Source organism: Chrysemys picta, chromosome 4 (assembly GCF_011386835.1).
Source record: "Chrysemys picta bellii isolate R12L10 chromosome 4, ASM1138683v2, whole genome shotgun sequence".
Classification (NCBI taxonomy): Eukaryota; Metazoa; Chordata; order Testudines; family Emydidae; genus Chrysemys; species Chrysemys picta.
The window spans coordinates 86495906-86509028 of NC_088794.1; the positions used below are offsets into that span (position 1 = coordinate 86495906).

Sequence of the window (13123 nt, forward strand, 5' to 3'; positions counted from 1 at the left end):
TTACCCTCCTTAAAGCATGTGCCAGGAAAGGGGGAAGCTTGTCACTTCACCAGTACATCATCTGTTCCACTGTCTAGCTCAGATGCTGCCCCTGCACAGCAAAGGTAGTAGTTCCAGCTCTGGCCCCATAATCCATGCTGTGTGGCTCCATGGAACAGCACAGAGAGCATTAATTATCTCAATCTTGTGGGGAAAACTAGAGAGCAAAAGTACTGAATTCCAGGGCATCGTGTAAGCCCTGAGGCTATGATTAAGATGAATGGGACAAGTCATCTCCCTTACAACTCTAGTTTCAAACCGGCTGCAGACTTGCATTAGTGCAGCAGTTAACTCTGAACACATTAACCAAGAGGAATTTCCAACCCTTAAGGGCTTAAAAAATAACTTCAAGGAAGAGTGAGATTCTGTGCCCATGGAGATTCAGAACCAGAGTGGTGGTTTTATGAGCTACCTAAACTCTATGGTTACTATATGTCTGAGCTGCATCAAATGGTGCAGACTTAACCTTTTCCTCAAACTAATAGCCAGGTTCCAGATTCTTCAAGATGTGGGTGAAGGAGGCACTTGAGTCCATCTCACATTTGTAGCAGCTAACAGTTACAGTAGGGCTGTTCCTGACCCAGTGTGAAGTAGTTTCATTGCAATGCCAGCAAAGAGCCCAAGGATTAAAATCAACAGACTGGACTTCAGTCTTGAAGTCTGCACAGCTGCTAGATGTGCTGTGCTTATGCTGTGGATAGGACTGGCACTCGGCTACATTTCACCAGCAGTAACTGAGCACTTTTTTCCTTTTAAATCATATACAGAAAGCAGAGAAAGACGAGTATGGTGGTGTGGAAAGTAATACTTCAGACTTGCATGGGCTATTCTCTAACACCTTAACAGCTTACAATTCAGGAACTTATGTTTTGTCCGACACAAGCAGCTTCTGTTCCTCCTCAGTGACAACTTACCTGCTCATTAATTGTTCAAATGTCCTTTCCATAACTTTCTGGATTCCAAGGCGATCAATATCTCTCATTGAGTAATATTGAATGTCATAGTTCTTCAAAATATAGCTGTTAAAAGAAAATTTTAAAAAACTTTCTTGCTTTTGGCTAAAACGTTTAGTACTTTAAACCTTACACCCCTCACCACCAGCCCACGCCATTTAAATATGTAGCACTAGCACAAGCGAACATGCAGCTCAGACTTCACCAGTAAGAAAAAGCCCTCCCCCCCACAGCGGTCTTGCACTTACTGTTCAGCAGGATCCACATCCCTCAGACCAATGTAGACAATATCAGATGTTGAGAGGCAGGGCTTTAGCCAGGAAAAGCCAGGAAGCAGCGGCATCTGCAAGCAGAGAATGGTGGTATATAGCTATGAAGCGACTTCTAGTGGCAGCTGTTTAACAAGCTTCCAGTTCACAACGGAAATAATTTTAGGGACTTGTTAAAGTTTTGACACTCACTTCCTCATGCTACCCTCTCTCCTCCCAGAGTGAAATCCTCCTGGGGACAGAAAAGCAAGGTCTAATAGATTGGGAACAGGGCTAAATCAAGATTTCCTAACAATCTCAACGTTGCCCCTTTCATACTATTTGTTCTAAAACAAACAGCAGCATTTAAGGAACATAAAAAAAAAAATGAAGTACCTAGTAGTGTCTTAGGCTGCTGGCTGCCTAGCAGTGTAGGGAAAGCATATAACCTGAGAGAATAGGGGGGCTGGTTCTAGTCCTGCTTTAACAATAACTTGCTCTATCATTGATCATGTCACAACCTTTCTCGCTCAGTTATACCCATTTCACAGATGGGTACAAGTGCTTGATAAAAGGTACCTTTAAGGCACTTAGATCTATGCACAAGAGGCACTACAAGGTCATAACTATTTACATGAGACTGTACCATTAAGGTAGAATCAGCTCAACAGTGTGGAAACCCCCCCAGAAGTTGCATGCTATGAAATGCCTTTGGTAAAAGGGGCTACCTCACATTAATGGAAGTTGAGCTAGAAAGCAGACTTCCTAGGGAGTAAAACTGTGGCAGCAAGTGCCTATAGAGGAGAGGTCCAACTAGGGTCAACTTCACTGATAAAGCAATTGTGTCAATAATGAGATTCCCTCATCCAGTTCTGGTAAACCCTTCCATTGAGTGAGAATAGCACATTGGCAAGGCCTTTGTACTACAGGGGGCTGAAAATGGCTACTCCTTTGCACCTTTCATACAAGGATGCAAATACGTTGCAAAGGGGGATCAACATTATCCCCATTTTACTGATTGGAAACTAGGTTCTGTTATAGCTCTCACCATAGTAACTGAGCACCTCAACCATTAGTGAATTTATCCTCCTGTGCAGCAGGGAAGTGTTAATTCTATTTCACAGATGAGAACTAAGGCATACAGAGAAAGTAACTTAAGGGCATGCCAGGATTCTGAGAAATTAACTCAAATCTCTCAAGTTCCAGCCCACTGTCTGTCCCCAAAGTTTTCCCACCTCCTATCACAGTTAGTGATTAGTGTACAGTGTCTCAACAGTGCAATGACAGATGGAATTGAATCTCAGCTCTGACTCAAAATATGGGACTAATTCCTCGACAGCACTTTCACCTGGACGGACGGACAAATAAGGGTAACATTGAATTTGTAGCGCCTGCAGTGGAACTTATGTGGATGGGCTGCAGAAGTAGCAACAGCAAAGTTTTTCCTCTGTAAATAACTGGCAAAGGCTGATGTGAAGAACGTGGGAAATCTCTTCTTATAAACAGCATGTTCTAGGTGATGAATATGCTGTCTGCTTTATGGGGGGCAGAGTGGTTTTACACATTTCCAGGAAAGCAGACAATGACTAACAAACTGCTGATCTTTAATGGATAATACAGTGAATCCACTGCTAGAAGTCCATCTCTGACCCACCTTCAGTGAACTGCATAAGCCAGAGGCCCAGGACAGACAAAGCAACTTGAAAACGGATAAAAAGATAACCTGTGAACTTAGAGGGTAGGCCACTGAGGTTCAGAGTAAGACAGGCTGCAGGGGGTGCAGACTGTCTTGCCCAATTTCAGTGGTGGTGGAGGTGCCTGAACGTGCAAGGAAAGGCTAAAGTTTAGGGAAGACAATATACATATAGGTCTGTTTTAACCCTTTTCCTCTCATGGTCCTATGGATATGTACTTTGAAGAGGCTGTTCAGTGTCCATCCATTTTTTTATACTGATCACAGAAAGTTTAGAGCAGGGATCAAACCCAACTTGGACCTGCTGGTAAACAGGAGTGCAGCGATCTGGAGACCCAGTCTAAGAGGGGGGTGAACTGCAGATTCCACCCTGAGCAAAGTACAAGCACCAGCCTCTCACTGGGAGAGGGTGTTCATGGAAAGGCAGCCTGTGAGGAGCCAAACATACAGCTCACGCTCAGTCATGATCGCTGACATCACTAAGTCAGTGACCTAATAGACTACACCCAGGATTGGAAGCTAGGAATCCTCTGCAACTATGATGGTGTGACCTTGGGCAAGACAGCATGTGTAAGACATTACTACCTAGTTTAAAGGGCAGACGGGGACTAGTCTGTTTTTGTACAGCACTTTGAAAAGGCTGTGTAGTAATACAGCTAGAAGAGTAGAACCAGAATATTCTTCATGCTTCTGGGTGATAGGTCTGAGTGAAGGGGGACCTAGGAAGGAGAGTTAGGAAGGAGAGGTAAGCTCTCCTCTCCCAGCTATCAGTACAGTTTATCTATTAAACAAGTACAAATAAAAGATCTGTTCATGCATAATCCCTTCTCTGGTAATTCAGATGTACAGCCAAGCCCGCTACAGGTCAGGCCAAGCCACTGAACTTTCACTTACAAGGCGCTACTGATTAACAATGATTATATAAAAACAACGAGGAGTCTGTGTGGCATGTTAGAGACTAACAAATTTATTTGGGCATAATCTTTTGTGGGCTAAAACCCACTTCATCAGATGCATGGAGTGGAACATACAGTAGGGAGGTATAAATACACTGCACATGAAAAGATGGGAGTTTCCTTACCAAGTGTGTGTGTGTGTGGGGGGGGGGGGGGTCAGTGCTAACAAGCCCACTTCCACCTTAATTGATGCTCCATAGAGGTTTCCAGTGCACAAGTAGAGCTAGTTTAGCTTGCAGGATCTGCTGGGAGTTCAGCTCGGGGTGGTTTGGCTGCATAATTTCCTTCCCATTGTGTGTAATGCCGCACTGAACACTTGTTTCAAACAGTCAAATCCTTCCTTTAGGAACATCCTGATGCATAAGCAGCAGGTACCCAGTACATGCTGAATACGCATACTGACAAAGTAGGATATGTGAAGAGAGCCAGATGTACTGCATTTCCAGCTGCCATTCTCAACCTGCAGGTGGTGACCTCCCATTCTCTAACCTGGAGCCTAGGCTGAAGCAGACATGCTCACTTCTAACTAGGTCCCTGCTGCAGATGCCACAGACACTGTACTGGTTACCATGGCAGCTCCTACAGTATGCTATAGGAACTTGTACCAGGGCTTCCAGGCTGCAGTTGAGGCAGAGTGGTTATTAAATGCCCTAGGTGTACCAATATCAAGCCTCTTTTCTGACTGCTGCAGAAGCAGGCCACTCTTCTTGTGCCTTTAAAGATAACGGTCATCAGCCAGGGATGAGCATGGCACAGCTCCTACAGGCTCAGACAGGGGAGGCTCCCTTTTTGGCTCACCCGGCAGAACTGCTGCCTGCGCACTACAACAGTCTCCGTGTATTGGCTACAAGAATATGCAGGTTCCACACGCTGTCCAGTTGCTGGTCTGGAGCCTTTGCTGATGCATTAGGTCTGTTTTAGCACAGGAGACTGAGTGGCAATGGGACATGAAGCCTCTCACCTCCAACTTCAAATCTAGATCAAGCAACTTATGTGACATGGGCTGATGCTCTCCGTCCAGTTCCTAGCAGACGTGTCCATTACAAAATCCACTAGTACCTCGGCAGTAAGTGCCCCTAGGTGGCAGTATCTACAAAGAGGCCAAGAGCTGAATAAGGAATGTCTCTCTCAGCACTAGCAGATTATAGACATAGGATGCCTGTAACTATCTTATCTAGGGGATAAAAGGGAGATCAGCCTCAGGGGCAGATAAGCCAGCACCTTTCACCATAATTGAAATTAAACAGTGTGCTTTACAGTCACCTCCCCCCACCCCCAACAAAACCTAGAGCCACTTACTTTATCCTGGAGCTCTCGTAACAGAAATGAGACTGGCTGTCCATGGAGGTTTCCAGATTGAGTTGTGAGAGGGGTGTTGATATCCGCATGTGCATCCACCCAGATCACACAGAGGTGAGGGCACTGCCGTGTGTGGCCACTGATGGAACCAAGCGCCAAGCTGAAAAAGTACATAAAAAACGTATGTCCTACTGAACAATTCCAGGGGCTATGATAAGCGAGGTTGCCACATTTCAAATGTCCAGTATTTGCATTGCAGCAGCTCATCCCAGTGAGACCTGCCATCACCACACGAACATCGGTGTGACGTGTATCACTATGCATCATGATTCTGCATTAGCCCACAGGAGACTGGGCTACCTTTCATAAAACTCTGCAGGAGTATACTAGTACTGGGATATGGGGGCAGGGCTTTGCTTTCTTACCAAGAGCCCTAGCCTTCACCTGCCCCAGGTCCAGATTAGCATCAACAGAACCCATCTTACCCCCACCTAGCAGGCTCATCTTGCACAGTCACCAACCGAACTCTCTGCTGCCTCCCTATTGTTGGCTCCAGTCATTTTGCCTCATTTCACCACAGTCCACCGCCTCCCTGCTGTTCCCAGTCTGGGGGCGGAGACAGAAGAGGAATGGGATATTTGGAGGAGGGGAAAGAGGATACACTAGGGGCGGGCAAACTTTTTGGCCTGAGGGCTGCATCTGGTTTCCAAAATTGTATGGAGGGCCGGGTAGGGGGGGCCGTGCCTCCCCAAACAGCCAGGTGTGACCCGGCCTCGCTCCCTATCCGCCTCCCCCTGCTTCTCACCCCGACGGCCCGCCCCCCGGGACTCCTGCCCCATCCACCCCCCGTTCCCTGTCCCCGACAGCCCCCGGACCCTCCACCGCCCCATCCAACCCCCCTCTCCTTCCTGACTGCCCCCTGGGGATCCCTGCCCCCATTCAATCCCCATTCCCTGCCCTCTGACCACACCACCCCCAAACTCCCCTGCCCTCTATCCAACCCTCACACTCCCTGCCCCCTTACCGCACTGCCTGGAGCACCGGTGGCTGGCAGCACTACAGCTGCATCACCCAGATAACCAGGACAGGCAGCCACGTCACCCAGCTGGAGCCAGCCATGCCACCACGCAGCACAGAGCACCGGGTCAGGCCCCAGCTCTGCAGCTGCGCTGCTTGGCAAGAGCTTGCAGCCCTGCCGCCCAGAGCATTGCGCCACCTATTGACTCACCTATGGTCACCTCCCATAGTTACACAGCTATGTCCAGCAGCCACTGCTCCGCTCACAGCGTCAGCCAGCACCTGGCTGGCTAATCCCACAGAGCGTGGGTATTTGACCAGGTTGTTGTACAGCTCGTCATTGGGCACTTGAGTGAAACTCAGATCTCCAAAGTCGTACACTTGGCAACCTGGTAACACACACAGCAGCAAAAAGCAAAAGGTTAAGTGTGGATTCAAGTACCCCAAAAGGCATTCTAAATACACTCACAATGACTGGGTTACGCCAAAAGAAACAGGTGCTCCCCAGCCTAAGCCCTGCAGCTCACCAGTGACTATTAGGAGACTGCCCTACCAGGCACCCCCCCAACTTACTACATCAACAGCACTGATTCAGCCATTAGAAAGAGCTCTGAAATTTCCAGCCAGCTCTGGCTGGAGTTAAGTGTGTTAGACAGAGAAACCGCCTCAGGGCTCCCATCCCACTGGGCAGAGCAGAACACTGCAACGGAGCTACGGGATTCTCAGATACATATTCAGCAGATGGTGAGGGTTGCAGAGTAAACAAGAAATTAGAGACGGCTTCCTGAAAGACTCCCCTGATGTGTGCACACTTACCCACTAACGACTAACAGCATTACCATTTTAGGGTCCATTTACATACTAGACATACTAAGGCAACACAGCCAGTCAATAAGTATCAAGTGTCTTGGGCTGACGGACCTCTGAATTATTGAAATTTTCCATGTTCCTTTGATCTGTCACAGGCTCAAAACTTTGATGATGTTCTTTACAAATGTCTCCAGATCTGTCGGAATTTCCACAGTGTAACAAGACAAGGACCTTGGCTGAAGATGGGCAGGTATGTTTAAGGGCTAGTCTTCACTTACCGGCTGGTCCGGAGGCACGCAATCGATGTTCTGTGATAGATTTATTGCGTCTGGTTAAGACGCGATAAATCGATCCCGGATCGATCCCGGAAGTGCCCACAATCGGCGCCGGTACTCCAGCTCTCCGAGAGGAGTACGCAGCGTCGACGGGGGGAGACTTCCGGCCGCGTCTGGACCCCGGTAAGTCCGGACTAAGGTACTTCGAATTCAGCTACGTTATTAACGTAGGGCTGGTCCCCACTTAGTCCGGACTTCGGACTAAGGTACGCAAATTCAGCTACGTTAATAACGTAGCTGAATTCGAAGTACCTTAGTCCGGACTTACCGGGGTCCAGACGCGGCCGGAAGTCTCCCCCCGTCGACGCTGCGCACTCCTCTCGGAGAGCTGGAGTACCGGCGCCGATTGTGGGCACTTCCGGGATCGATCCGGGATCGATTTATCGCGTCTTAACCAGACGCGATAAATCGATCACAGAACATCGATTGCGTGCCTCCGGACCAGCTGGTAAGTGAAGACTAGCCCGTAGCTGAATTTGCGTACCTTAGTCCGAAGTCCGGACTAAGTGGGGACCAGCCAGTGAGCTACAGTGGCACAGGGAGAGCAGATACAGAAGGACAGTTCTCTACCTGTTAAACAGTGCAATGAAGTAGAGGGCTGCTGAAAAATGAGCGCAGGGTGAAGAGTAAAAAGCCTCAGAGACACAAGTGCCACCTTTTTTGTTCTCTATTACAGGATGTTAATTTATGTCCAGGCAGAATGATTTTGTGCCTTCATGCCATGCTCAGGACACCACCACATGTCATGGTGCTATAAGACCAAAGAAAAACAAACATTCAGGACTCCTATTAATCCTACATACTGGACAAACATATGGAACTCAAGCGCAGGAAGTTTTTCTTGGAGCAGTATCCATAGGGGACCGCCTCTGGCGCCCCTGGAGTGGCGCGCGCGCACACACACACAACACAGAGCGTGATATAAGGGGCGCTGCCAGCTCCCCCCACCCTCAGTTCCTTCTTGCTGGAAACTCCGACAGTGAGGAAGAAGGTGGGTTGTGGAAGGGACATGAGCAACACATCTGGAACAACACCAGGTATGGAAAAGGTAACTGTCTTTTCTTCTTCAGGTGCTTGCTCATGTCCATTCTATATTACATGACTCCCAAGCAGTGCAACAGAGGCAGGTAGGCGTTCATGACATGTAGATTGCAATACAGCTCTGCCAAACCCAGTGTCTGGCTTGCTTAGTGATGGCATAGTGCGCCGTGAACGTGTGAACTGAAGACCACATCAGGGCTCTGCACGTGTCCTGGATGGGAATGTGCGCCAAGAAGGCCGCCGAGGACGCCTGAGCTCTGGTCGAGTGGGCCCTCATGATTGGCAGCAATGGGACCTGTGCCAGCTTGTAACAGGTCTGAATGCGCAGGGCCGCCCCGCTTCCCCATCCAGAGCGCTGTCTGGGACACCGAGACCCCCGGCAATGCTCTCAGGGCCGGAGCGCCGGGAGCCGGCCATCCCGCGGCCCCGTTCCACCGGCCAGCCCGCGGCCCCGTTCCGCCGGCCGGCCGGAGCGCCGGGAGCCGGCCAGCCCGCGGCCCCGTTCCGCCGGCCGGCCGGAGCGCCACTTTTGGGAAGCGGCCACTTCCCCTGAACCCTGCTAGCTACACTACTGGGTGGGTAGAAAGAAACTGGAAGGTATAACTTTGCGCCACAGTACTGAGGACCCAGCGGTCTGAAATTATAGTGGTCCATGCGGGGAGGAAAAAAGAAAGGTGGTTGGAAACAGCGGGAAAGACGGATCCGGGGCATAGTCTGTTACGTTGCCCTTGAGCGCATCCTCAAAACACTCGCTTGCCTCCCTGCTTGAGCCCGATTGGGCAGGGAATGGAGGGGTGTGGCCTGGGTGGCACTTGTAGCTCCTACTCTTCTTTTGGGGCAGCTCCTGCCGGGTTTGGCTCCCTTGACCCTGAGATGGCTGCGGTTTGAACCGCTTCCAGGCTGGACTGGGGACATACAGCCCTAGAGTTTTCAGGGTAGTGCGGGAGTCTCAGTCCATGCAGCTTACTGTCAAGTCTGCTCTGCAAACGGCTTGGCCGTTGAAGGGGAGGTCCTGCATCGACTGCTGAGCCTCAGTTGACAGACCTGAGAGGAGCAGCCAGGATGCCCTCTGCTTGGAAATGGCCGAGGCCACGGTGCGAGCCATGGAGTCTGCTGCACCTGAGGCTACTTGGAGTGCTGCTCTGGCTGCAGCCGTGCCCTCTTTGAGGATCGCCCGGAACTCCCTTCCTTGCTCCTTCGGGCAGCAAGACCTCAAATTTGGCTATGGTCTGCCACATGTTGTAGTCACAGTGGCAAGGAGGGCTTGGTGATTGGCTACTCTCAACTGAAAGCTGGAAGACTAATACATTTTCGCCCAAACAGACCCAGTCTCTTCAAGTCTTTATTCTTGGGCGTAGACCCAGGTTAACCAGAGGGAGAGGCAATGGCCTCAACTATGAGGGAGTTTGGGGCTGGGTGAGTATAGAGATACTCATTGCCTTTAGCTGGCACAAAATATTTGGGCTCAGCCCTTTTTGAAATGGATGGCAGGGAGGAGGAGGTTTGCCATAGGGCATTAATAATTTTCGAAAACCCTTCATGTAGGGATAAAGCCACGCTGGCAGGTGCCATGGAACAAAGGACGTCAAACAGTGAGTCCAACAGCTCCTCAAGTTCCTCTGCCTGGAGCCCCAGATTAGAGGCGACCCTCTTCAAAAGCTCCTGGTGAGCCTTGGCATCATCTTGTTGAACTGGGTGAGGGGGACCCCATAATAGCTTCGCCCGACGACGATGAAGCCAGTGCCAAGGGATCTACCACATGCCCTGGTGGTCCAACTGGCTGCTCCCCTAGGTCCACATGGGCTTGGGGGGGGCGGTCTTTCCCTGTAGGGCCTCCACTTCTGGAGGAGGGCGGGATGCTGCAGCCGATGGCTTATCTGAGGCCCCCGCCACTGACTGGGCGGCCTATGCAGGCTGGGTAAACCCCTAAGGTTCCAAGGGTACCACGCCACGGGCGATTGGCCAGGGGGCCACGGGGTCAGTTGCAGCGCCGATTATGTGGACGGTACCACTGGTGCCGGGTTTGTCCAGCTAACAAGGACTTCTGTTCAGTGCCAGAGTCGTAAGCATAGCGGTTGCTGCAGAGTGACTATGACCGGCTGCCCTCCTCCATGCGGTGCTGGCCACTGTGTCTCAACGTCGACCTGTCTGATCAAGACGAGTTCCTCACGCGGGCCCTCAGGGATCTTCGGCATCCGGCAGACCGGCATTGGTAGACTGGCGATCTACACCTCATGCTGCTTAACCGGTACTGGGACCGGAAGTCAGAGTGGGCTGGTCGTTGGGAGAATCTTCCCGATCGTGGGGATTTGCATCTTGGCAACAGGTACCGGCAGGCGGGTGACCGGTGGCTCCATTCAACCAATTGGTCACGTGATAGATGCTGAGGCATTGGAGACGTGAGGGGTCGGTCTCGATGCTCATACTAGGGGGCGCATGCCTCTGCAGGTGTGCCTCAAATCCAGCTGTCAGTGCCCAGGGTCTGGAGACCTTAGAGGGCTTCTCTGAGCCTGCCTCCCTACTTTCGAAGCATGACGGCTCCATGCAGGTGAGCGCTGGTGGGATGTTCCCCATGATGGGGAGCGGTGCCGCTCAGGTGGGGACACGCAGAATGGTCCCAAGGCGGATTTACCCTTGGACTTGGGTACTGCTGGAGCTGGTGTGGGTGACACCAGTAGCGTCAGGGCCTCGGGTGTCGACGGGACTTACAGTGACAGAGGCCCTTGTCACTGTCCAGTGTGGCAAGCATAGTACGGGAGGTGCTAGACCGCTCAACTTAAGCTAGGACCCAACTCCCTGACAGCGGTGTTGAGCCACCCAGCACAGGTCTTGACTCTCCTCCAGCCCTCTCCTTTCCCTTTCTTATGTGGGAGATTTTCCCCTCGCGGTCCTCTTGGGCTTCTTGGCCAGGGGATCGGTGCCAGCTCATAGGTGGTGCCGTCAGAGCGCACTGCACCAGCACTGCACTGTTCGGGGCCAAGTCGGACCTTTGCCAGGGTCAGCGCCAACTCCATCAGGAGTGCCCTGAGACGGATGTGTCTCTCTTTTTTTGTTCAGGGTTTGACTGATTTACAGATGCGACACTTATCGCTTATGTGTCCTTCGCCTAGACACTTTAAACAATTAGTGTGAGGGTCACTGATGGCATAGGTTGCTTACAACGATCGCATGGCTTAAAGCCTGGGGACTGGGGCATGCCCCGTCCCTAGACTGAGTCCTGTCTGGGACCAACTAACTAAATACAACTATTTTACAAGAAAAAAAATGTTTGTGAGACACACTGAACAAAACAAAAAGCTAGCCGAAGCAGCAGACGTTCCGGCACCGTCACTGGCAGCAAGAATGAACTGAAGGTGGGGGGAGCCAGCGTCACCCCTTATACCCCGGCATGTGTGTGACGCTTCAAGGGACGCCAGAGCCGGTCCCCTACGGATACCACAGAGGGAAAAAACTTACGGCACCAGAGCATGCGGCGAGCACACACACCTAATATGGAATGGACATGAGCAAGCACCTGAAGAAAACACTCATATATAAGGGGCATAAAACAAGGATTTCTGCTCTTCTCCACAGTATGTAGGACTTTACAACTAGCTGGGTGCACTACAGGGCAATGTATCTCCTTCCTCTGATGGATTGGTTACTGGCCACTGCCAGAGGTAAGATCCAATCATGTTTAGCAAATTCAGGGTTTACGACTTTCTCACCACATCTGCAGACCTAGCAGGACAAAGCTTTCTTCACTAACAAAGTCAGCATACTTAGAAAGTCTTAAATGCCTTGAGTCATAATCCACTGTGCTAGGATGTCTCACCTAGTGACCGTGACTATATTCAGTGGCTATTGTAGAAGTCCCATTGTCAAATACTATAAAGAAAAATCTTGGGGCTGCATCTTTAAAAGAGTATTTCACTAGAATAAAATAAATATGACTTATTGGGATGGTGGGATACAAACCCCACCCCAGGTAGGAATGGGTTAAGGAATTAAAGTGGGGTCAAGTGGCCCCACCCTGGTGCACTTTCAAGTTATGTCACGAGTGGAGGGAGACTTCAAAAGGGGTGAAGCTCAGCTCAGCTCAGCAGCAGGTTGCTCTAGGAGGAGGACAGATGGCTAGTCCCCCAGTTTCCAGGGAGAGGCCTGACACACAACAGAGCCTGCACCCTTGCCTGTGAATGGGCCAGGCTCTCTGAAGTGAAGGCAGGCTGGACTATACGCTCCGGTTGCTAACCAGCAGAGACAGAGCTGGACTGTGACTTAACCAAGGCCATCCTCCCCTCCCCCTTCCAAAGGACGAGAAGCCAGCAGCTCACCTGGGACTGGCTGTTTTGTTTTCCTAGTCTGTGTTCTTTTCTTTGTTCCCTTGGAGCCCTGGAAGGGGTAAGTCTCCAAAGGAACTCGGCTGAAGGGCTGAAATTCTGTCCTAAGCCCTTTGCTACTGACTGCCCCAATCTGGAGGACTAGAACCTGAGTAAGTACATAACTCCGTCACACCCCAAAGGGGTACTGCAAAGGGATCAGAACCATGACACCGCCACACCAACTTTCACAGCATTTTAACAAACAAGGTCATACTATGTAAATGAACCAAAGTCAACTGGATACCAACTGGAGACACAGGCAATTCACTGAAATGAATACCTTCAAAACGGTTTACAACCCCCTGGAAATAAAACTAAAAATATTTAAAAAAAAATACACAGCATCTTCAAGAAGGGTTTCCCTCTCCATT

General features: G+C 50.4%; 1 protein-coding gene across 1 annotated transcript in view; it reads right to left on the reverse strand.

The window, feature by feature from the left end:
- ARG2 (arginase 2) overlaps window positions 1-13123 on the reverse strand; it is a 35191-nt gene that overhangs the window by 2279 nt on the left and 19789 nt on the right. The window contains exons 3-6 of the mRNA XM_005306684.4: window positions 6417-6594; window positions 5189-5348; window positions 1241-1335; window positions 954-1058 (exon numbers count right to left, since the gene is read on the reverse strand). Of these exons, the coding sequence (XP_005306741.1) occupies window positions 954-1058; window positions 1241-1335; window positions 5189-5348; window positions 6417-6594 (538 nt within the window). The remainder of the gene's footprint in view (window positions 1-953; window positions 1059-1240; window positions 1336-5188; window positions 5349-6416; window positions 6595-13123) is intronic.